General features: G+C 43.0%; 1 protein-coding gene across 1 annotated transcript in view; it reads right to left on the bottom strand.

Moving 5' to 3' along the window:
• Positions 1-275: 275 nt before the first annotated feature.
• Positions 276-22,786, bottom strand: part of LOC308138853 (signal-induced proliferation-associated 1-like protein 2) — an 88,226-nt gene continuing 65,715 nt past the window's right edge. Inside the window, exons 13-22 of the mRNA XM_080508128.1 lie at positions 22,373-22,461; positions 20,732-21,105; positions 17,429-17,707; positions 16,279-16,332; positions 13,906-14,044; positions 7,940-8,159; positions 5,794-5,925; positions 3,361-3,478; positions 1,602-1,680; positions 276-987 (exon numbers count right to left, since the gene is read on the bottom strand). Of these exons, the coding sequence (XP_080364254.1) occupies positions 841-987; positions 1,602-1,680; positions 3,361-3,478; positions 5,794-5,925; positions 7,940-8,159; positions 13,906-14,044; positions 16,279-16,332; positions 17,429-17,707; positions 20,732-21,105; positions 22,373-22,461 (1,631 nt within the window). The 3' untranslated portion in view covers positions 276-840. The remainder of the gene's footprint in view (positions 988-1,601; positions 1,681-3,360; positions 3,479-5,793; positions 5,926-7,939; positions 8,160-13,905; positions 14,045-16,278; positions 16,333-17,428; positions 17,708-20,731; positions 21,106-22,372; positions 22,462-22,786) is intronic.

Raw genomic sequence — 22,786 nt, 5'->3', positions numbered from 1 at the left:
CTTTTGTGACTTTGGAAACCAGAACTTTAGAGGACATTTAAAAGAAAACTGCAAAAAGGGGGTCTCAGTTGAGCTACATTCATTTCACCCCCAACCCCTCCTGCCGTGAGTTTCAAGACCGCCACATGTGGATTCCTCTTGGTGCAAGCAGACAGTAAGTACCACTTCATTATGCCCAGTACATTCCTCCCCTCCTCCCCACTCCCTCCCTCGTCCCGCCCCCCCTGCTCTCCCGTGTCCGTGAAGGCCGGTGCAGAAACAGCTGTGTGACAGTGTGTGCAGTATGATACAGTACAGCTGAGTATACAGTACAGTAGACTGACGCGACAAACGTAGGTAGATTATATGTTGACTACAGTAAATGAGCTTTACATTCCACTACTGTAAGAAGATCTCAGGGAGACAGGCGGAGCCGTCTCCCCCCCACCCCAGTCCAGAGTAACGGGAGGGGGGGGGGTGGCTGCCTTTCTTAATTCCTCTTCAGCGCCAGAGATGAGGTTTCCCAAAAGTCTCATTTGCCAACACAGAGCAACCTTTAACGTCAGAACCAGGCCTGCACTTCAGAGGACGACCCCCAAACTTCCAGATTCAGATCGGGGTTTCAAGTCGCTCACACAGGGCAGGACAGTCTCCTAAGCATTCAGCTAAAAAAAAAAAAAAAAAAAAAAAAAAAAGAATTATCTGTAGAAGTGTTGATTACTCTTGGGGTCCGGTAATGGTTTGTTTTATAGCCTGCGAATCATCTGGGAGTCTTAAGTAGGAGTTGAGTGTGTGCCCAGGAGGAGTGAAGGCCTTCTTGCTCTCTCTATGTGGGTCTCTCTCTTCCTCTTCCTCCCTCTCTCAGGGTTTCTTGTCGATAGTGTGAAAGAACCACTCTGTGAACTTCCTGAGCTGAGCTGCCGCCGTCTGGCTCTCCTCCTGCAGTCGCATGTTGTCCTGTCTCAGGTGTTGCACCTCCTCTTGCAACATCGCCTTATCCTCTTTCTCCTGAGAACACACACACACACACACACACACACACACACACACACACACACACACACACACACACACACACACACACACACACACACACACACACACACACACACACACACACACACACACACACACACACACACACACACACACACACACACACACACACACACACACACACACACACACACACACACACACACAAAATCAACGCTGGGGGAAAAAAATAAATGGATACAAAAGAAGCTGATAAAAGCACCCCTCCCTCCCATTACAAGAACATCCGTCTTTTCGTCAGCGAGGTTTAAATAGGAGGTATTAACGTGGCAAAGCAGGCTTTCCTCTTGTGCGGATAAAACTGCATTTCCTCCCTCCATTTTAGGCACATTAGTAGAGGTGGGGAAAATGCTGGGCCGGGACACAATAAGGAAAGGAAGCAGGATATTGAATTAAGTGGACGAGTTTGTATTACACAGACCTCTGGGCAATCATTACTCAATGGCTGTTCTTCTGAGCAGTGTGACACGGACACACACACACACACACACACACTGTTTGTATAATGTGCAGACGTGACAGAAAGCTTGTTTGAGACGCTGGCAGTTTATGTTCGCTGTGCTCACCTTTCTGAGGTCCTGCTGCAGCTGCCTGAGGATCACTTCCAACTGGTTGACCTTCCCGGTCAGGGTGGACGGGGCGCTGCTGTTGAGGTTACACGAGGGACAAAAAGTGTTGATTATGCTGAAGGAAAATAAAATCTAAGGCACTTAAGCCTTCAATTTAAAGACATGTTCTTCGGTCATCTCACAAAGTTGTACTGGGTGTTTGTGGGCTCCTTGTTAGCTATTGAATAATGTGCAAATGTAGTTGTGTGCGTCCAAATTCTATCTTTAGTGTTAAGTAGCAAATAGAAATAAATAGAATGTCATCTTCTCATCTTCTTTAAAATCCATGTACACTGACACCTTGATGTTTTACTGGTGCAAGGGTTGAAGAGGGGAATCTTTGCTGGAAAAAGGAACTCATCAACTTTGATTTATCATTATGGAGATCAGTACTGCGATTTCTAACTGTGGCCCAAATCAACACCAACTGTGTGACAGCTCACTCGTTTGAAGTGAAAACAAGTGAAAAACGTCATCTGCCGTTAGCTAAACTCACGTCAACATAATTTATTAGTCACAATGACGCAATGTGTGCAAATGTAAAATGGCCCGCTTTGGAGATACACGAGCAGACTCTACTGTTGTCGGATGTTAATAAATTTAATGCTAATGTATTTAATAAACAAAGAGCAAAAGAAAAAAAAGAAAAATTCTGATTAAAAAGCTAAAAATTACAAACACAATTTCAACTTCTTTGTTTTGTCAAGACTCTTGACTCCAACAAGCAGAGAACATGAACAATCCAAATCAGTAATGTGAAGTACGCACACTTAAAATAATGGGAACCCCCCCCCCCCCCCCCCCCCCCCCAGCCCCCCAAAAAACGAACAACAATGTACCATTGATTTAAAGGGGTCACTGGCACAAATGCTTTTTTGCCCCATTATCACAATGTGCCACTAATGCACCTGGCAGAAACTCATACAGAAACAATGTGGTCTAATCCAGGTCATGGGGGCATTGCCCTGCATGTTTCACATGTCTCTCAACACCATCTCACCTGAATGCAATAAGTGGCCCATTATCAGGCTTTTTCATGAGCTTAACAACGACACAGACATTGAAAACATCCAGGACATTGGCCTTCGGGAGTTTTGGAGAGCCCTTTTTCAAGCCTGCCACGCTTTTACATGGAAAGATAGGAGCCTAAAAATCACAGTTACACTGGTCTGACCCCACTAAAGTATTTTGCATTGCGCTTGGTGTGGCTTTGCAACGGGTGTAAAATGGAGCCAAGATGTTACTTGATGCAATCCTTTAATCACTAACCATCAAAATAAACTATACAGCACTACAGGCGGAGAAAAGGAGTGTAAACTTTCTAAAACCACATGAAGAGCATGTCAGGGCTTCTGATGTCATTCTGTACGTAACACTTTGATTCTGACTCAATGGATATTCTAGTCCTGCGAAGGGATTTTCTAAACATTATCTACAAGATTAGAAAAGACTGAAAATGACTATGTTCAAATCATTGATCACAATCTGTGTTAAATTCTAGCCCCACCATCAGTCATCTTCTGGAGATAGAGATTATCGATTTTATTAGACTTTCACGCAAACCCCTTCATCATGTGGAGGAATCCAAAGATTGACAGGTCCGCTGTGCCTAGAAACCGTTGCTAGGCTGGACAATCAGTGGGGCAGATTTAGAACACGGTCAATATTCGCTTGCGACTGGAGCATTGGTGCTTGTGAATTTGTTGGTAAAGCCTACTCTGCTCCCAGCGCCGCTCCTTCCGCCTCCGCCACTCGTCTGGTCAACTCTCTTGAGATCTGCAGAGCCTCGGCACGCTGCATGTCTGTCATGGTACAGAAAGACGCCACGCGCTGGTCTGGAGACAAAAGAAGTGACGTAACAAGTCATGATCTGCCTCTCATCGCAACAGAAAATGCCTGTCTCTGTACTAAGTTTACATGCAACAGAAATAATACATAAAAACACACTGACATGCATGCACACAGGTGAATTCATTCATGGTTTGTATGAATGAATGGCTGAAGTATAAATACTGCTGCAAAGGCACCAATGGTGGCTCTGACATCATGAGAGATCTATAACCAGACAATGAGGAACATTTCTAGTAAATGACAGATAAAGTCAGTCCTGTTGGTGATGCACCAGTTCCCTCACCCCTCAGAGCTGTGACAGCTGTTTGGCTCATAATGGAGTGCATCGCAGGGAGGTGTAAGACACCAGTCACGCTTGTTTTACCATATGAGGCCCTTAAGCCTCATCAAAGCCCCATGGAAAACCAAAACTTGGCATGTTATGCTTAGGGAGTGCTCCGTTTTAAAGCGCGGTGCTCTTTTCTCTACAAACTACTTTTGCTCAAACCCTTGGTCTGAGCCTGAAGATAGTAGAATCTGCATATTCATAGGAAAGATTAAGGAAACCCTTCCATTAATTTAGCCCAAAATGAAAGCTAATCCACTCCAAGACAAAAGCTGGTCATGCCCGGAGTCGGTTATTCAGACGAGGCAGGAAAGGGAGACCAGGCCATAATTTACATATGAATGAACATTCCCCTCATATTCGATGGCTGCATCAGAAAGATTAAAGACTTTGAGGAAAAAACAGAAAAGAGCACAGAAGAGCAGCATGTCACTTTCCCGTGACCTTGTGTCCAGATTTAGTGGACAAACAGCAGAAAAATCAAAGGAAAAACAGCTTACAGTGAGGACAGATCACAGCAGTCGCTCTGAGTGTACATGTTCGCTCCCTGTTTATTTAGAACCAAAGAAAAAATAAATCAACCCATTGGTGGCAAAGAGAACATTCAGTGATTGCACCAGAAGCCTTTTGTTGATGAAATTTACCAAAGATAGCTTTTAATTCCATCTGCTTCTACTTCTGAAAGTCAAGAGAGCACAGTCTCATTTTAATGTTTGTGTTTGTGTGGGTGTATGTGTGTGTGTGTGTGTGTGTGTGTGTGTGTGTGTGTGTGTGTGTGTGTGTGTGTGTGTGTGTGTGTGTGTGTGTGTGTGTGTGTGTGTGTGCGCGCACTTCAAGCTAATCCAAACCGTCCGTTTGCATCATGAAAATGAGCAGTCTCTGAGGATCCACAGGGCTAAGGGTATGAATGCTATAAATGCTTTACATCTCAGCCAGCCTCTTTCTACCCCTCCCCGTGGCTTTAAACAGAGCTGGTTAAACATACATGACGCTACGGCAGCCTGGAGTCACTTTCTGCTCGGCAACAGGGCACAAGTTTACCCAGCGTTTTCTGGGCCAGGAGGGCTGCCGTGACAACTGCCTTGCTGCTGCCAGTCAGACTCTGCATCATCTGCAGTGATTCCACTATGGTTAAACGATATGCTGCAGGCTATGTGGCAGGGAAATGTATCAAAGAAGAAACTCTGCGGTGAATACATTAATTATGACAAATGAATGGTCACATGCTACATTGCCTGCTCACTGGTCCGGGGTCACATGGAGTTCAATTTGGGGAAAAGAATTGCATGTTTTTGCATCCCTACGATAGATGGGAAACACGCTGGCATGACAGTGGTTGAAAAAGCACTTAAATCAGAAAAAGAATGAATAAATGATAATGTCGACCATGATATGGTTGAGATATGTTGATGCTAATCACCCAAAAAGCAGAGTGAAATAAAAACTTTCAGTTTTGACTGATGGGGTCCTCAGAAATCTATGTGAAAGCTTAAGTCTATCCCGATTGAACACCATAATCCATAAAATACTCTCTCTCAGGAAAAAAACAGGCCAAGAGAAGAATCTAAACCACCCCAAACCAAAAACCTGGCAACCCAATCGCACGAGGGACCACGGTGAAACATTCTTCCTTGGTGGCTTTATGGTGTGAAAATTGGCTCAATGTCTGTGCTGAGAAAGGAGTCCTTTTCTTCCATGTAATAGTACTTGATGGGAATCACAATAGAGGCCCAGAGCACAGGTGTCAAAAAAGAAGAATTCCCCAAAGCCACCTTCCTCCAACACTTTAGGATAGACCAGAAGAAATACACACACACAGCTCACACAAACCTACACATGCAAGTCAGCCAGCACTTGCAAGATCTACTGACGTACAACCACACACGCGGTAAGCAGTCGGGAGAGGCACAGGTAGTAAGGAGGGAGGGAAGGTGGGTTACACGAGGTGCCAGCAGCTTCAGCCAGGCTGGTTACCTTCGAATTCTCGTGCTGCATCGACCAGGTGAGACCAGTCCAGGCCCGAGGCAGTGTCTGGGAGGGGCATGAGGCCCGGGTCGCTGAACTTGGACCTGTCCGCCAAGGAACCGTCAGAGAACCAAAACTCATCTGCAGAGACAGGCACGCACTCCGATCAGTGTCTGGGCCTGGCCGCAGTCGAGGGGCAATGTTTGAGTCACCCATCAGTTTGAATCGAACAAAAGGGGGCTGGAGAAGAAATACAGTGGCGTCGAGGGGTGAAGGAACTGCTTTCATCATAATTACTGGCAAAGTTATTTGTCTAATTAAAACTCTAATAAATGCAACATTCAAATACACCTCTAGTTGTCTTCTTTCATGACTTATGAAGTCTTTTTTTCTGATTTCAAATCACAGCTGATCGTCTCAAGCTGAGAATTTGCAGCGCAATAAATCATCAATCACATTTTCGCTTCCCAACGCCATGCTTTGGCATATAGGACCTTGGAAAGTCTCGAGACAAATAATTCACTGAATTTTCAATTTATTGTTCACATAGGCTTGTTGAGAAATTATTTAAAGCAAGACAACTTGATAGTTTATAGCATCGACTGTACAAAAATATTTATAATGATCATGCGTACTCCGTAAAACTGAAACCCTGGAGGAACACGAGCCAGTGAAACAGATCAATAGTTTTCCTGAAGGTCGTTGCTTTTGTGGCGGGGTAGATTTGATCTATAATCATCATTGATAAAATGTTCACTACTCTGGTAAGTTACATGGTTTTATACATGATTCAATATGGTGGTTAAAAACATCTATTTTGTGTTTGTGCCTTTACTAGTGACTGGTAGATAAAGGGACGGGTTCAACGCAAGTTTAACGCAAACAATATCCCCATTGCGAGATGCCGTGATTTAAACGCAATAGATTTGGCTTCTTTTATATTGTGGGATGGAGGAAAGTGAAATGTCCCTCTTTCTATACAGTCTTAGGTCTATTAGCTGTCAAGCAACTCCAAATCGTCTTGAGATGCCTCTATCTGACAAATCCTCCTGCAGGTTGCAAACAATCACACTCTGCAAAGAAAAGTTTTGTATCTATGTGACAGCAGGATAAGCTCCAGTCACATTAAACCGCATTTTGTGCGTAGCACTCGCAAGGCGCTCGTCTCAGAGGCGATAAATGACTTGTCTAAGTGAATGTCTTCATGTTTCAATCAATATCTTCTTTCCCTCCCCTCTGTGCTTGCCACCCCTCCTCCCCCTCAGCCCTTGAAAGACAGCGAACGCAATAAACAAGCTCCCATTCTGCAGAGAGCCATTTAGAAAAGCATGAGAGGAGAAGTAGAGAAGAGACAAGAAAGAGAGCTTGAGGTGATGCTGACACTCTCCTTTCAATTTACCCAGCATCTTGGAGCTTGAGTGATTCACTGTTTACCAAATTGGGCTTTTTCAGTGAGGAAAAGAGAGAGCCAGTGTTCTCAACTATCCTTCAAAACAATCAGGAATCCATCAGGTTGACAGCCAGAGGAGGCTAAAGAGAAAAAAACATCTTTCCAAAAGCCATTTTCTATCTAATGACAGCAGCAGGAGACAGGTGAGGAACCGTATGGAAATGAGACTGGAAGGACAGAGAATTGGTGGCAGGCAAAAACTGATGAGTGAATGAAACATTATGTATGACAGACAATGTGGCACTTCTGATGGAAAAACAGGCATGTTAATGTCAAAGATCTTAAAGACCTGCAGCAGTGTTTTGCAGGACACATTTCACCTCTCATCGCTAATGCGTATTCAGTGGACGGTGGGAAGACGGTGGAGTGGGGAATACTAGCCAACAGTGACAGGTGTCTGCTTAATGCAGACGGAGAAGCAGGTCCCTCGCATGAGACACGCAGCCTCACCCGTTTCCAATTAGTTGGCTATATTAAGTAGCGTTGCTCGGGTGTGTACCAGTTGCGCTAATGATATTGGTAAGACAGGAGTGGCTCTTCAAACAAGTGTCTTATCCTGGCTCTTGTACGGTGCCAGAGAAGCGGAATGATAATCCAGAAGCAACACGCAGAGAAAGTATGCATTCTCATTCTGTCTCAACTCGGCATTTTGAAGTTCTGTTTGTTTCCTCTAAAAGCAGCTGAGGATTTTGCGTCTGTACTTACTCCGTAGGTTGGACGCGCCCTGATTGTGGACCATGCGAGGAGGCAGCGTGCTGTGGTAAGGTGGAGTGGTGCTGAACAGGATGTCATTAGGCATGGCTTGGTCCAGCATGGAGCTGTGCGAGCTTGCGTACGACGAACCTTTACGGTTACTACACACACTCTCGTCGGACAGGGTTCGATAGAGGGAGCGTCTCGGTGACAGACTGCCCACCACTGACACCTGAAAGAAGGAAAAACAATTTGTTAGCAGACAGGCACAACGATGAGACCGTCGGGAGATACGTGATCTCCGGGTTCCTGCCTAAGCCCCCTGGATGCACCTTTGCTGCGCTTTGCCTTTTCTCTGCACAGCAGCTTTACGCGAGCGGGCTGTTGGGTGGGTGAGCGAGAGACATCAGAGAGCGGTGTCGGGAATCAATTACAGTCTGCGCTCGCAGGAAAATGCAGATAGATTGAGCACAGCTGGAGAGTGTCTGGCAGAGTGAGGGAATAAGAGGGAACAAGGCTCATGAAGGTGGTGACAGAGGCCACTGTGCTGTGGCAGCACGTAGTCACTGAGCCTGATGTGAGGAACAGGACAAAGCAGAGCAGGCCAAGTGTGAGAGATGTGAAACTATATACCAGTGGGAGACACTCTTTTATCCCACCAAAGACAGAAAGTCAAGCAAAACAAAGATAGTACATGAAGCAAGTTATGCTCTTGATTCTGATCGTGAAAGGATGAACACAGGGGGGATCTCTGTGGGACGGCCAACATGGCTAAATGTTTGACACCGTGGACAACTTAGCCACACTAAGTTGTTTGTTCCCATATGAGGCAGATTTTATTTCAAATCCAACCCTTAAGACGAGCAATAACAGGGTATTATGTGATTATATACTGTAGATGATAATGAATCTTTTCTCTGTGATGCTCAACTACATTTAATAAAACCAGAAGCATCAGGTAAACTACAATAATAGACATGTAATTGTACGCCTCCACCAACCACCAAAGATCAAAGATAACATTCATTTCACCCCAGTGTCATATAATAACAGTGGCAAAGATGACCAATCCACAATAGGTATGTTTTCTTTTGAACAAATGGATTAAAAGATTATTACTAATTTCTAATAAGGAATGTATTTGTTTTATTTTGTTAAGATTGATCACCTTTTGAGATTTATTACTTTATTAAATACATTAATTACACAATTTTCTTTCTGACCTCAACATTGCCCATCTTGATGTGTGGCCACAATATATACATACTGTTTGTTTTACACAAAATTAAAACAAGTCTCCTATATTTTGAAATGAATATATGCGTGCCTACTCTTATAATATCCAAAAAGCAGATCCAATGATAAAATACTTTTGTATTTTATCATTGAAAAAATGTACACAGCAAATAAAAAAATTCAACTATAACTTTGGTTGTTGTAAACATGTCATGTTCATGATTTGATTCATTTGATTTTGTGAAACATTGTACAGTTGGGGGCTAAATATCACTTTTGGCTACATTTCATGTTTTAAGTCTTGCTCGTCTAAGTATTACTTCTTCATGTTGCACGAGTGTTTCCTGAAAAGTTCTTCCCAATATTAGGTCATAGTGACTTTACCAACCACCAAATACTATCAAATCATTCCTGTGTAAGAACAAATGTGGATGCTAAATTTGAACAATCAATAAGGTGACCTTTACATGACAAAATCTGCAACTATAAGGAAAGTGAATCGATTTTTCAAATTTAAAGAAAACATTTGATAGATATTGATTCAATTTGAAAATGGATGAAAACTAAAAAGAATAATGTCTTGGAGGCAAGAATCAATCAATTAAATTTAAATCATAAGAACCGTTTTCTGTCACATTATCATATAGATGCAAAAAAGAATGAATAGGATTCAGCAAGCATATAAAAAAGAGGGATGATGAGTAGTCATGCCTGCTGGTGAATTCATTTAATAAAGCATCTAAAGATTTGAACAAGCCGCTTCAAATGAAAGTGGTTGAAAAGCAGTTCGAGGTCAGGATGAATCATCACAAAAAGCTTGAAGGGCCTTGAAGAGCAGCCCGATCCTGAGGGGGGTGTCCTCTGTGCACAGTGAGACATTACACAGAATATCATTGCAGAGACACCAGTGTTTCATTACTGTGGGTAAAATTTTGACAGAAGATTTCTAGTTTAAACACAAAAAACCACAATAACCAACCCCATCCATCATTGTCCCATTTAGCTTACATAAATACAGCAGGAGTGACACAAAATGATATGCGGGGGCAGTTGGCCAGATGAGTAGAAGTCTGCCGTTGGCTTCGCAGCTGTAACCAACCCACTATAGTGGTATACCCGCAGGCCAACACCCAGCCATCTCCATTTCAAAGACAGATCCTCCACAGATCCCAGAGTGAGAATTTAACAAACATATAGTGTCTTTAAAGTGGAGATATATAGTCGAATTCAAAGCAACAAGCATACAGCCTTCACAGAACATCTCAAAGGCTTTGCCTTAACAAGGTTGTCTCTCATTGCAAGCTTTCCCACCCAACTTTACAAGATTAGACCCCATAAGATTTTCGCTCATCAAAACAAATTTGAACGGGATTTGCTACTCTCTTATATAAAGCAGAAATAGCACGGATTCAAAGCTCCAATAAATTGAGTCACGGCAAATGAAACCATCTCCAAAACTGGGTTTTATGTTTTTCAGAGAGCCATCTATTTATTCCATCTGCAGCATCAAACCAGCCTCTCTGCACACATCCTGGCACTGGTTAACTGAACCTGCTGTGCACATTACACGGAAAATAAGGTATTATTAAAAACCTGCAAGATTATCTGTGTTTCTAGCGTGCCTAAATCCACCTCAGCTGGCAGCAGTCACTGTCGAGTTGTGCTGTGAGGTCTTTGAATTCTTTTGTACAGTAGTGCGGCTGAGGCGGCGGTGACACATCCACCCCCATTTTTCCTGATTCTCTTTGCTTTTTTTTTTTTTTTTTTCCCTCTCACTGCCCATGTTTGAACAAAGCCAACAAGCAGCGTTGGAACCCGTTGAAGTGCCACTTGGGAGGATGTGTTGGACAACCACCTATTCAAAATGCTTTTTTTCTTTCCCACAGGAGGTTCAAAATGAGGAACATTGTGGGAGAATAAGCTGTGAACTGCCTTTCCTTTACGTCAACCACACAATGGCACGTCTTTCTGTGGAAGGGCGTCCTGGCTGACGCCGGCGGGGAAAATCTTTCTGCACCTGCTTAGTGACATGCGAAGAATGGCATCGGGTGACTACCGGAAGTGACACGCGTAAACCTGTACTGTACACGCTGTTCAATCACTGAGACGATCAACAAGTCAGACCATACCATACGAGTTAAGAATAAAGTGACGGTGGTTTCAGCACTGCCATGAATGCAATTTGATTCTATTGTGTGCCAGCTGATGATTGAAAACATGCAGTCCAAGCAAAGCTGCTCCCAGAAAAGTGCAGCATTTGTTTATCAGGATCATATGCGTATTGCTGGAGTGTCTGGCTCTTTGCCCTCAGTGAGACGTCCCCCTCCCAGACCTGCTTTTCAATGCACTATATCATCTCCTTCGATGAGAGAGGCAAGAGAGATTGCAACAACCAGCACTGTTTCCCCATCATTCTTTGTGAGAGAAAAACAGCAGTGGAATGATGGTGTATCAGTGCAAGGTGAGGCAGTTGCTTACAGTTATAGACACGCAAGAGGAAAGTGCAACGTTCTGGATTATTACAGCAATACATATAGAGGATATTGTGTAAAGACTGCAAAGACAAATGGGCTTTTGTAAATGCATTTCATTTCGTGTTTATAATTATGAGCCAAGTAATTGATTTTGCCATGTGTGTTTTTGCGTAGCAGGTTATTCCTTAACTGAAGCTACTATCTCACCTGGCAAGACAAACTCATGACTTGTAGTGAAAACACACATCAAGATGAATGTTGTATAAAACCAAAGCAAATCTGAAGGAGTTCATGTTAATCTTGCTCATCACTCAATCAAGTGTCACATGATGTTCATGTAATAAAATTACAAATTTGGTATTGTCTTGCAAAAGATGCAAATACATTCAGATGCCAAGCAAAAGAGAAGTGGAAGAAAAGGAATTGGGAATCTTCCAAGATGTCCAAAATTCCGCTTAACACACGTTTAAGGCCGTGTGACTGGCAAAGAAATTTACAAGAAAAAAACAAAAAAACAAAAACAAACACAATTTGGAAACTATTCAGCAAATTGTGTTTGTAATTTGATTTTAATTTGAGTCATTGGAGAGAGACTCCAACAAACTGCTGAAAACTGACCAAAAATAAGCTACTCTTAATGTCAAGTCAAAATGCAGATTGCATTATTTGTCATTGAGAATACATCTAAGATGCTGTAGACTCATAGTGCCCACAAATTTAAGTTGCATGATTATCAATTATGTATTACATTTACTTTTAAGATATCAAAATGAGAAACACAAAATGGTAAATTAAATGTGTTACAGAACAAATTGTTATTTTGCCACTACATGGAGTAAAGTGTGAATAAGTAAAGGGGAGACCCTCCCTTTATAACAATACACAAGCTTTATTCACATGCTCCACACACAACTCTGACAGTCAATAATCAAACCACCACATTTCAAAACTGTCATTTAATCGAACCACCTGCCACATTTTGATCACAAGTGCTTGCACAAACTTTAAAAGCACACGTGTTTTGAGCCAAAGAATAACAAATAGGGTCAGTTTTAAAAGGTTAACTATATTTTGACATTGGTCAGCCACCTTCATTTTTGGCAACTTTGCTGATATTTAGCCCCCCCCCCTTCCAAAAAAAAAAGAAAAGAAACAAAAACCTCTCAATACTGCAGTGACGTCACCTAACTGTACTCTATCAGATGATTTATACAAAACCCTCTGACCTTTCTCATCAAGTAGACTACATCACAGGCTCTGGCTGCCCTGGGCTTTTCATCAGAGGGACGAGGCATGCCTACGCCAGAGGACATGCCGGCCTTCTCTAGGGAAGTGGAGTGCATTTGTATTAGAACTGAGCAGCATCCAAATATAGCCCATTTGTCCATTTCTCCAGGGTCTCTTCCTGGTAGATAATGGATGGGGGGTGGTGCGGGAAACTCAAGATGCAATTAATAGAGTCTCCGGGACTCAGGAACATCAAACATCAATGTGCGCGCTGCGACTTCCTGCCTCTAATCCATGACATCCTGACTGAGCAAACTCAGACCCCTTCGTAAATTAAATTAACCAAACACTATGCCAGTCGACGTGGACTGAAAGAGTCTCGAGGAGTCGTATCAGCTGTGGTGAACGGCAGCAGTGCCAGCTGATAGACAGCAGATGTTTGTCTTGCTTTCCCAGCAAGTGGTTGTCTGCTCTGGTTCTTCCCCAGCAGGAGAAAATCACAAGCAAAAAGCCTCAGAATTTGCAGTCGATTCTCAGGATGCCATTCACTAATAGTTTTGGTCATTTACTTACAGTTTTAATGAGTTTTGATTTTCCTGTGTGGCATAAACACAACATCATAATCTCAGGCTCCCTCTGAATGTATGATGGCTTGTCATCAGATGATCAATGCAATGAGCACAGCTTGAATAACAGGACTGCAATGATTGATCAAAATGGATAAAACTGCATAATGTGGAATATTGCTGGGTTTTACCACAGTGTCTGAGCTGAATAAAAAGAAGTATGAATCCTATATCAATTTGTAGCATTGTGTAGTAAAATGTATTCCAAATACCAGTTTAAGAATACTTCTTATGGAAACATAACAGAAATAATAAGAATGTTTATTGTGTAAAATTAGATAAAACTACAAAATAGAATACAAATTTCTGACTATCAGCCTTAACAGACTTGCTTGTGGGATCATTGAATTCTCTGACAAATATTGCTTAGCTAAATTCCGGAAATTAATCAGTTAGCCATACAAAAAGGCCTCACCTTCCGATTTCTGTCCTCTCCCGGTGGGCTGTCAGGCAGCATCATTTTAACATATTCTTCTTTGGAAAGTCTCTGCAGTGATTTCCCGTCCCGCTCAGCAGCCTGAAGCCTGCAGGCAGCCTCGTGTGCGTACAGCTGCCTGTAGACAATACAGAGGGCACAGAGAAGCACAGTTCATACACAAGGGTCAAACGAACCGTTGGGCGAGCGAGGCCATCAGAGCGTTTGGGTTCAGAGGTAGCCCTGGCTACTTGGGAGTAACGTGGCAGCATCACAAAAAGGGTTTAGGTGGAGGATTTGTCTTCACGTTCTAACATCAGGTACCTCCACACTTCATGCGAGTCAGGTGAACGTGGGGTAACAGGGATGGAGAAGGAGCGAGGAAGAGGAAATATTTTCAGTGCCATCCTGTCCCACATCACTGTGCCAGCACAGCGATTGAAGGGATTGCACAGGATGCAGCCAAGCACCGTGAGAGGTAGAAAGGAAAAAAGAAACAAGGGTTTTTGGAGAGAAACAACATCGAGACACGAGTGTTAAAAACAGACGCAAGAGGAGTGTTCACACACAACAGTAGGAGACACGAGAGCTGTTAGATGGGCCTGGAGAAGGACTCACAAGAGGTTACATGTTTTGGCGGAGGTTGTCAGAGGTGGTTTGTCTGAGCACATTTAAATGATTTTGAGGGTGGCGAGTCTTTCAGTCGGTAAGGCACGGGCGCTGAGGATGTGACTGACCTGGCTGGTGAAGTCATGTGCCCACGAGACCTCTGCTTGAAGTGAGCAGCCCAAGCATGACACACTGAGTGCTGTTGGCAGGGTGTTAGACGGCCATGGGGAGATTTGCTAGATGATTAGATGATGGGACAGCATGGCTGTGATGGTTACCTTAGAGACACTATGGCTGAGAGTTGGAGTGTTTTAAGCTTCAGGCACCATAGTAACCAAGCCCCAAATACACAGACAGATACTGAAAATGTGTGATTGCCAGATGCCATTCTGACTAATTTAAGACATCTTCAAATTACAGGCAGTTGCTCCATTTTCAATAGAAAATCAGAGCATTTCACCAGGCTCTGATTGCTGAAGGCTTCATTATAAAACTGTAGGGAAATAGCGTTTCTGTCTCGACTTAGTGCTTGTCCAATTTGCTCTTACATGATCGATTCATAATTGCAGGAAGATTGGAACAACACTAATGCACTGACCTTTTCAGGTAAAGTTTGCTATATTGTGCAGCAGTGCCTATATTGTGTGTCATTTTTTTCTATTAAAGTGTGTCCTTGTGCAGCAGATCTCAAGTATAAGTGTGAAGAAAGAAGGCATGTTTTCATCTACCCGTTTTTAATATCAGACTTGCCAAAAGATTGAGGTGGAAAATGTAATGTTTTTTCAACTTGGCTGAGGTAGGAAGCTTTGCAACGTCCAAAAGGGGAAACAATAAAAAATTGATGGAAATGGATTTTCTCCTTTGATGCGCCGCAATGTAGCAATACCTTCCGCTTCTTCTACTGGAAACCCACAATAGATGCAATAGTGCATATAACCACAGCAGTAATGGTTTGGCGCCACGCATGTTTCTCCACTCTGCCACTATAAGTAACGACGAAAACACCACAGGGTACATGTTGCAGAAGATCTTGGGCAGAATGAATCGGGATCCGTGTGAAAGTGAAAGTCGCTAACGGATGTTCATTCATGAGGAGTCTTGACTTGAACAGCCAGCATTAATCAAATGATAGGGGGAAAAAAAACTATTTGCTATTTTCGCAACCATTTTTTGTCCTTTTTGTCATAACAGTCATATGCATTTATCATGAAACTACTTTTGCTCCAGTGTGACACCTGAATGTTTTCCTTTTCTTAAAGCACCGGCCCCTGTGTTGATGTTTTATAGTATTATTTCACTGCATGATGTCTCCAGTCACCTCAGCCCTATACTTGCAAATCAGCTTAAAATAGGCTCCCTGTCAGTTTAAGTCATTTTCATCAATCTAAGTTCTCTGCAAGAACTAATTTCTGTGATTATACAAGAGGTTTCAAAGAAGCATGGCTTTCATAACCGATATTTATATAATAGTGCGCAGGTTAATGTATAGTGCTGGACTTGTGTTTTCATGTCTCCAGTTTTTGGTTAAAGATCTCAACTGATGTGATCATAAATCTCAGCTACTGGTGCACAACGATCTGCCCTCCACTTACAGCATGTACCACATGGCAGCATGAGCAATAGACTTGCCATGAGAGAGGAGCGGGGTAAAGGTCTGGGGCAAAGGGGGGTGAGGGGTGGGGGTGAGGGGTGGGGGTGTGGGGGGGTTGTGGTGTGTGGAGGGAAGCAGGCTGGGTCAGATCAGGCTTGGCTTCAACTGTATACCTTGAACGCTCAGAGAGGATTTTGAGAAGAAAGGCTAACAAGCTCTCCGCTCCGCTGGAACACGAAGCAGAAGCCAGAGACAAAGAAAAAGAAAAAAGCTGAGGGTTAGAGGCATTGTTCCACATCTTGCATTACATACAGTGTGAGCAAATGAGAAAACTTTGGGGAAAGGGGGGAAAAGAAACTTCATTATGTTAGAACAATATCTGTGAGTATTATTAGGCCATTCATCATGAGGCACCGTTATGTAAGATGAAATAAAACGGCAGGAATATATAAACAAACAATAGGGAGGGTAAGTGAATTACGGAGCTTTTTCATAAGTCGGCAGAAGATGACTTCAGTGCATGCGATCAATCACACAGCTGTAAGTAGCAAAATTCCCAGCCTGAATGAAATTACTTGAGAGACAGGGTGGGGAGCGTCTTCCAGGGCAAATCTCATGTTTACTCCTCCAAAAACATACCCAAAGCTCGAGACAAGAAGCTCACCACACTCACACGATCACGTCTGTTTGACTTTCACTGTCAGAATCTTCTATTTTCCTCCAACACGGAATCTAATCATCAGATGGGTACAGTAGGTCATTGATGCTCATATAAAATGTAGAGAGATTACAAGCTCTCGACGTGGCTGAACGGCAGTGTGCATTCCTCATCTATAATTCTATAGACGAACGTGTGGCTGTTGTCCTTGGGCTGCATGTGTGACAGCAGTGTGCGGATCATTGCTTGGCTCCCAGCAGAGATGCTGATCTGGTGGAGTCTCAGCCTGCAAGTCCACAGGGACCCTGCTTCACAACAACGATCAATAACCACAAGTGACATGTGCCAAGTGTATTATGTCCGCGGCTTCATTGAGCTTATTTATTTTGTGGCTGTCGGCTTCAATCAAGGCCAGTTTATGCACTCTGGGTGGGCTGATTGGTAGGACAACAATGGGTCTTGGAGAAAAGAGCTCTGCAGCAAGAGGAATAGTGCTGACAGGAGCATGATTAAAAAGTGTGTCATCGAGCGAGTGTTGAATCAACAGTGAACCATGTGAATGGGAAGGAAACTCGAAACTTTTTCCGTTTTTCTGTGGTGTTGGGGACTTTTGTTGATGTCTCATATGTGGTCTGTCGACTTTTTTTTCTCTCACACACACTCACCCACACTCTGAAATGTTGGGAGGTCCCTCAGTGCTTTGGGCATCATCATCTTCATCATCATCATCATCTTCAGCTGCAGTCTTGGTGCCCATTGGGAGACTGCAACTGGACTGTGTGCGTGTTTGTCCGCAGGCCTCTGAGCTGGGCCCGGGCCCGGGTCCCGGCTGTGGACCCGGTCCCGAGCTGCTGGTCTGAGGGATGGTGTACACCTTGGACGAGTCAGCTGACATACAGTATCTGGCACCGCGGGCCAGGGGACTGCCAGAGTGATGTGAGCCACTAATCAAACAGCAAAAAATAAAGCATAATGTAACTCAAAAGTGAACACAAAATGGATGAATTAAAAAAAAAACTGACAAACACAAACGGGTAAAATCATAAAAGAAGTAAAATCAAGCATTTTTAAAACAATGAAAGAAATGACAACAGAGATGGCAGCAAAGGTTGTAGAAAGAAATATGTTATTTACAATGAAAATCTGTTTGAATCTGTATTTGCTTTAATGGAATGACTTGCTGTGTACTCCTGCTGGCTCACTTCAGGAGATGACTCAATTCCAGTCTATCATGTGACTTATGCTGCTGAACCTTGACCTTTCAATATTTAGTCAAATATCAACTGACAAACCACATTAAAGGGTCAGTGCCTTCAAATTGCAGAGAGGCGCTTTTTTCCAGACTTGGAGCTACACTGTATAAAAAAAAGAAAAAAAAGCGCGACACAATGAAATTATGCCCTGCATCATTTTTGCACTGTCGCTGTTTTGCAGAAAGACACAGGTTCCAGAACATTTTGGATTCAGAGCAATTTTGTCTAAAGTTTGTTCGTTGTACCAGTGTGGGTTTACCTCTGTTTCTCCGGCTTCACCCCTCAATCTAAATGCAATCTAATGCTTGGTAGACTAATTAGTCTGTTGTTTTGGCTTGGGTAAAGCACAGAAGATGAATAGATAACAGGGATTAAAATCATTTGTAACCTTGCCCTTAAACTGCATTAAGCAAGCTAATGATCTTACTTTAATGGTTCAGATTAATTTGAGCTGCTTAGATGAAAATAGTAAGAAGAACTTTGCAATAGGTGTATAATGACCAAACTTTTTAAGTGATCCCAAAATAATTCAAAGATGTCTGAGCTGAACACCTACTAAAACATGAATGAAAGCTAAGTTACATAAACATCATATAAAGTTGTTATTGTTGAGTTTTTAAAAATCTATTTTTGTTAAGGAAATGTTTTTAGGACTATTTCCCAATATTATTTGAACACAACTGACCTAGATATTTGAAGTGGACGCGCTTTAGCTTTATAACTGATTCAAGGAAAAATGAGCTCATGGAGGTCAAACCTTAAATCTTTTTTTTTTTTTTACAGTGCATGCACAGGCTCTAGATATCCATCGCGTGGACCTCTGCTGATTTATGGCGCTCCATGCATAAAACTGAAGTAAGTGCATGCCACAAGACATAAGGGGAACTGTTTCTAATTTTGTTATCTGGCTGAACTGACCATTAAAGTTGTAATCAAGCGATCAAAGGGATGCCTGAAGTAGGGTAAAGGAGATGTATATTTTCACAATTATTTTTGACAGTTTGTTAAAAAAAAAACAACCCCCACCAAAAGCTCTTTGAGTGCATTAAAGAACTCTGCCTGATTTAAAATGGTTTTCCAATATTTGCTCATGTGTGATATTTATTTCCGCTTGGTGAAAATGCTTAAGATTATTCAGTTCAAATACTGAGCAAGATGAATGAATCATTTGACTGTGATGTGAATGCATCACATGAATACTCCTGCCTGTTTCTTCTAACATTTTCCTTTGCAGTCTGCAGAGGAAGCCTGAAAATTCACATCTGCTGTAGCTTCTCATCATTTATCACTTCAGTATGAGTGGATAGTTTAAGTTTCATGTGTTCTTTGTGGTGAGCATCCATTTGTTAGCTCATCTGAATGGATTTCTGATTTGGGCAAACTGCACAGGCTCATAAAAGATGTCCGATTCAGGCCCAGGTGTCTTCTTGTTTGCTGGATAACTTTCACTAAATGTAAAATGTTCTCCTAAAACCTCCTGGGACATCAGATTTGGCTCTGGCTGAAGGTGCTACACAATCTTGTTTCCATATTCATGACCATCTGGGCCACACCCTGCAAAACGTGCTCCTGCTGCTTCACTGTTTGTTCAGATGACACTCCGGTGTCAAAGACCATTACACGAAAGGTGGGAAACGTCAGACTAGTCAAGGTGACGACATGGGCTCGTCTCCTCCTTTGTGACTGATATCCTGAAGTGGACAGTTGTGCCCCCCCCCCCCCCCCCCCCTCTCCCCCAACAGGTCAATGATCTGAACAGATTGCGGTAACATAATCCCGCACGACGTAAACAAATAGATACTCATTTTATTTCATAAAGACAGACTGTGAGTGGCTGCAGGGCCAATTCTCTTTGACACCCTTTTTCTCTCCCAGATGGGCCCCAGTCTGGTGAGGAAGACTTGGACGACAGTGTGATGAAGCCCCCCGTGTCGCTCCAGTCTGACAGCAGCCCCACCCCCCGGCTCCAGCACAGCTGGATAGGCCGGGCTGCAGGTCAGCAGTGAGGAAAGGCGACCGGGTGAAAAGGTCAGCGAGCAGCCAGCGACTTTTCTTTGTGCATGTTTGTTTATTTGTCAAATGGGATAGAGTGCAGGCTGAAGAGTTTGCCAATGATTGCGTGCGACTGTACATCCTCATCTGTGAATACAATGGATTTTGCTGTGAGCTATAAAAATGGGTGTGAATTACCTCAGCGGGCAAATCGTTGACCACGATAGAACAAAGCCTGGACTGGAAAAAGCAATTGCCAATAGACAAGAAAAATCACCAGTCGTTATGGTCCCAGAATAAAACCACATTAAAATCAGTTAGCAAATTCTCCAGCCTCCAGAACAGTTTCAGTGCACCTCGAAATGGATTATTCAAGTCTTTGAAACTTCACTGCAAAGATAAATACTATTTAAACAAAAGAAGCTCTCTTATTTTGATGGTAGATGTGATGAGATGGGAAGTAAACTTATAATCTATTCATCCAAAACCCTAAAAATCATAATTTTGCTTGAGATGTGATGATTTTGAAAGCGACAACCTATGATTTGTGTGCTCGTAGCAACAAATCTAAGTAACTTCAGCCCTTTTTCCTCCAATAGGTCGCAGATTATATCTTCACACAAGGCAACGTTTTTGTTTTCCCCACAAACAACAAAGAAGACACGAGTTTAGAAAGTGCCATTAAGAATAAAATCATAAAATCAAGTGTCGTTTGTACTGTACCTCGAATGTGACGAGATCTCACTCAGGTCTCCGATGCTGCCCTCTGTGGCATGACTGGACATAATGGCAGAAGCATATCCTTGTGGTATGTACAATTTCCCATGATCCTCCTCTGATGCACCATCCTCATGGTGCTCCGACACCCACGGGTGTCCCTGCTCCCCCGCCCGGCCCTGCAGGAGCACCCGGGCCCCTGGAGCCACGCAGGGATTAGTGTCTATGCCGCTGTCTGTGGACGCCCCTTTGATGTATGTGAGGCCCAGCATCTCGGGGTCCATCAAGTCTCCAGAGCCAAAGTGCTTATCGTCGCTGTTGCTGGAGGCGTTGCTTGAAAGAGTGTTGCTACTTGAGTGGCTTGAGTTTTTATCACCCGTCTGGCACGGAGCGAGAGAGGGAGAGGGAGAGAGAGAGAGAGAGAGAGAGAGAGAGAGAGAAGGGGGGGTGAAGGATAAGGAAATACCCGGTAAATCAAACGAGGTCAAACAGCAGCTGCAAATAATTCTTACGGTTGTTTTAACATGCTTGGCGTACCAGACGGGAAGGGGTTTACCCATCAAGCTACATCACATGTTCATGTGTCCCTGACTGAGGCGACAGCTTGTTTTCCCGAGGCCCATTATTCTGTCAGCTCGTCGACAGTAATACGGACAAGAAAATACACAAAGAATACGCCACACATGACGTATTTGGCTACTAATGTGAGAATCCAACACAATATGACTTCTTGTTGAGTTCAACGGGAATGAGTGACATTTTCATCACCTATTTTACCCCAGCTTGAATGAAACAGTCAGAGATGCTTGTAACTGAGCGAAGGAAAAAGTCAAGGTCAGGTCAAATTGACCTCAGTGTATCTACTGTGTGCATGAGCAGCACTAAAAATCAATTTATTGAATAGAAAAAACATTGCTCCGGTGAAGAGTGTCAACAGTATGCGTGATTTGAGAATATCAATTATAAATTAAAAAGGGCTGACCTGCCATACTTTCTTCAATAAAGTATGCTTAATGTTGCTAAATAATGCGTCTAAAATAACATTACAACAAATACAAACTGTGTATTCGGAACATATGGTGCCGGGAGAATGGTTTAAGTTTTTATCTACTGGTCGGAGTTCGTGGTGAAAGCACTGAAAGAAGTTTGTAGGCGTATCTGCAGGCCTCCAGCTTCAAAAAGGGAATGAAAAAAAGAGAGTGTTTTGGGGGCTTAAAAAAAGCTAAATGAGAGAGATTGAGGGAGAAAATGGAGAAATGAGAGGCTACAGCTCCTAATATATTCAACCTTCTAGGAAAATGTGTCCTAGAAAAGAGTGAGACAACCAGAAACGGAGATGAGATGAGACGCTGGTTAGCATGCTGATGAAGGAAAAGTGATAACTGCAAAGCGTGTCTGGAGGGGAAACATGAACGTCCCAGCTGAACAGCCCAATTCAACGGCTGATTGCAGCAAAGTCCAAAACAAGGGCAATTTGACCCCAGCGCCATTTGAAATGCCAATATGGGGTAAAGCAGGTCTGACAGTACAGGGCTGGATACAACAAAAACACTTTACTACACACAGCCTGTGTCAAACTTTATATATTCAGCAAGTTATTTGCTTCTATTGCATTTGAAGTAAAATGAGAGGAGCTGATGCATTTACCCTGGACAGCTTGTTAGGAGAGTCTTTTCCTCCTTCACGTTGCTTCAGGGGGTTCAGGATCTTGGTGGAGGGGATGTGCCATTTGGCCTCTGTGGAGCCATAAAGAAAGGTGGAGTGTAAAGAAGCAGCAGCGGCCGCAGCAGCAGCAGAGTAAACAGCTTGTTTCGTCACGTGCCTGTTCAGACATTGCCGTCTTGGGGCTAGTGACTTCCCGCATACTACCAGAGGGCCAAATTGTGACAAAGCACCACGACCACAGAATAATTGCTTGTCTCAAAATTGAAATCCACATGCATTAATTTAACATTTTTACACTTCAATGTAGTAATTACAGTATCTATAATTAAAACTGATATCTGGTTTAAATGTGGTTAAAATGACCCTCCATCAACGTTACCTGCAAAAATAATAATG

The sequence above is a fragment of the Blennius ocellaris genome (genome assembly GCF_963422515.1).
Source record: "Blennius ocellaris genome assembly, chromosome: 13".
Taxonomy (NCBI): domain Eukaryota; kingdom Metazoa; phylum Chordata; class Actinopteri; order Blenniiformes; family Blenniidae; genus Blennius; species Blennius ocellaris.
The sequence above is the reverse complement of the archived record's forward strand: the minus strand, read 5'-3'. Positions and strand labels throughout refer to the sequence as shown.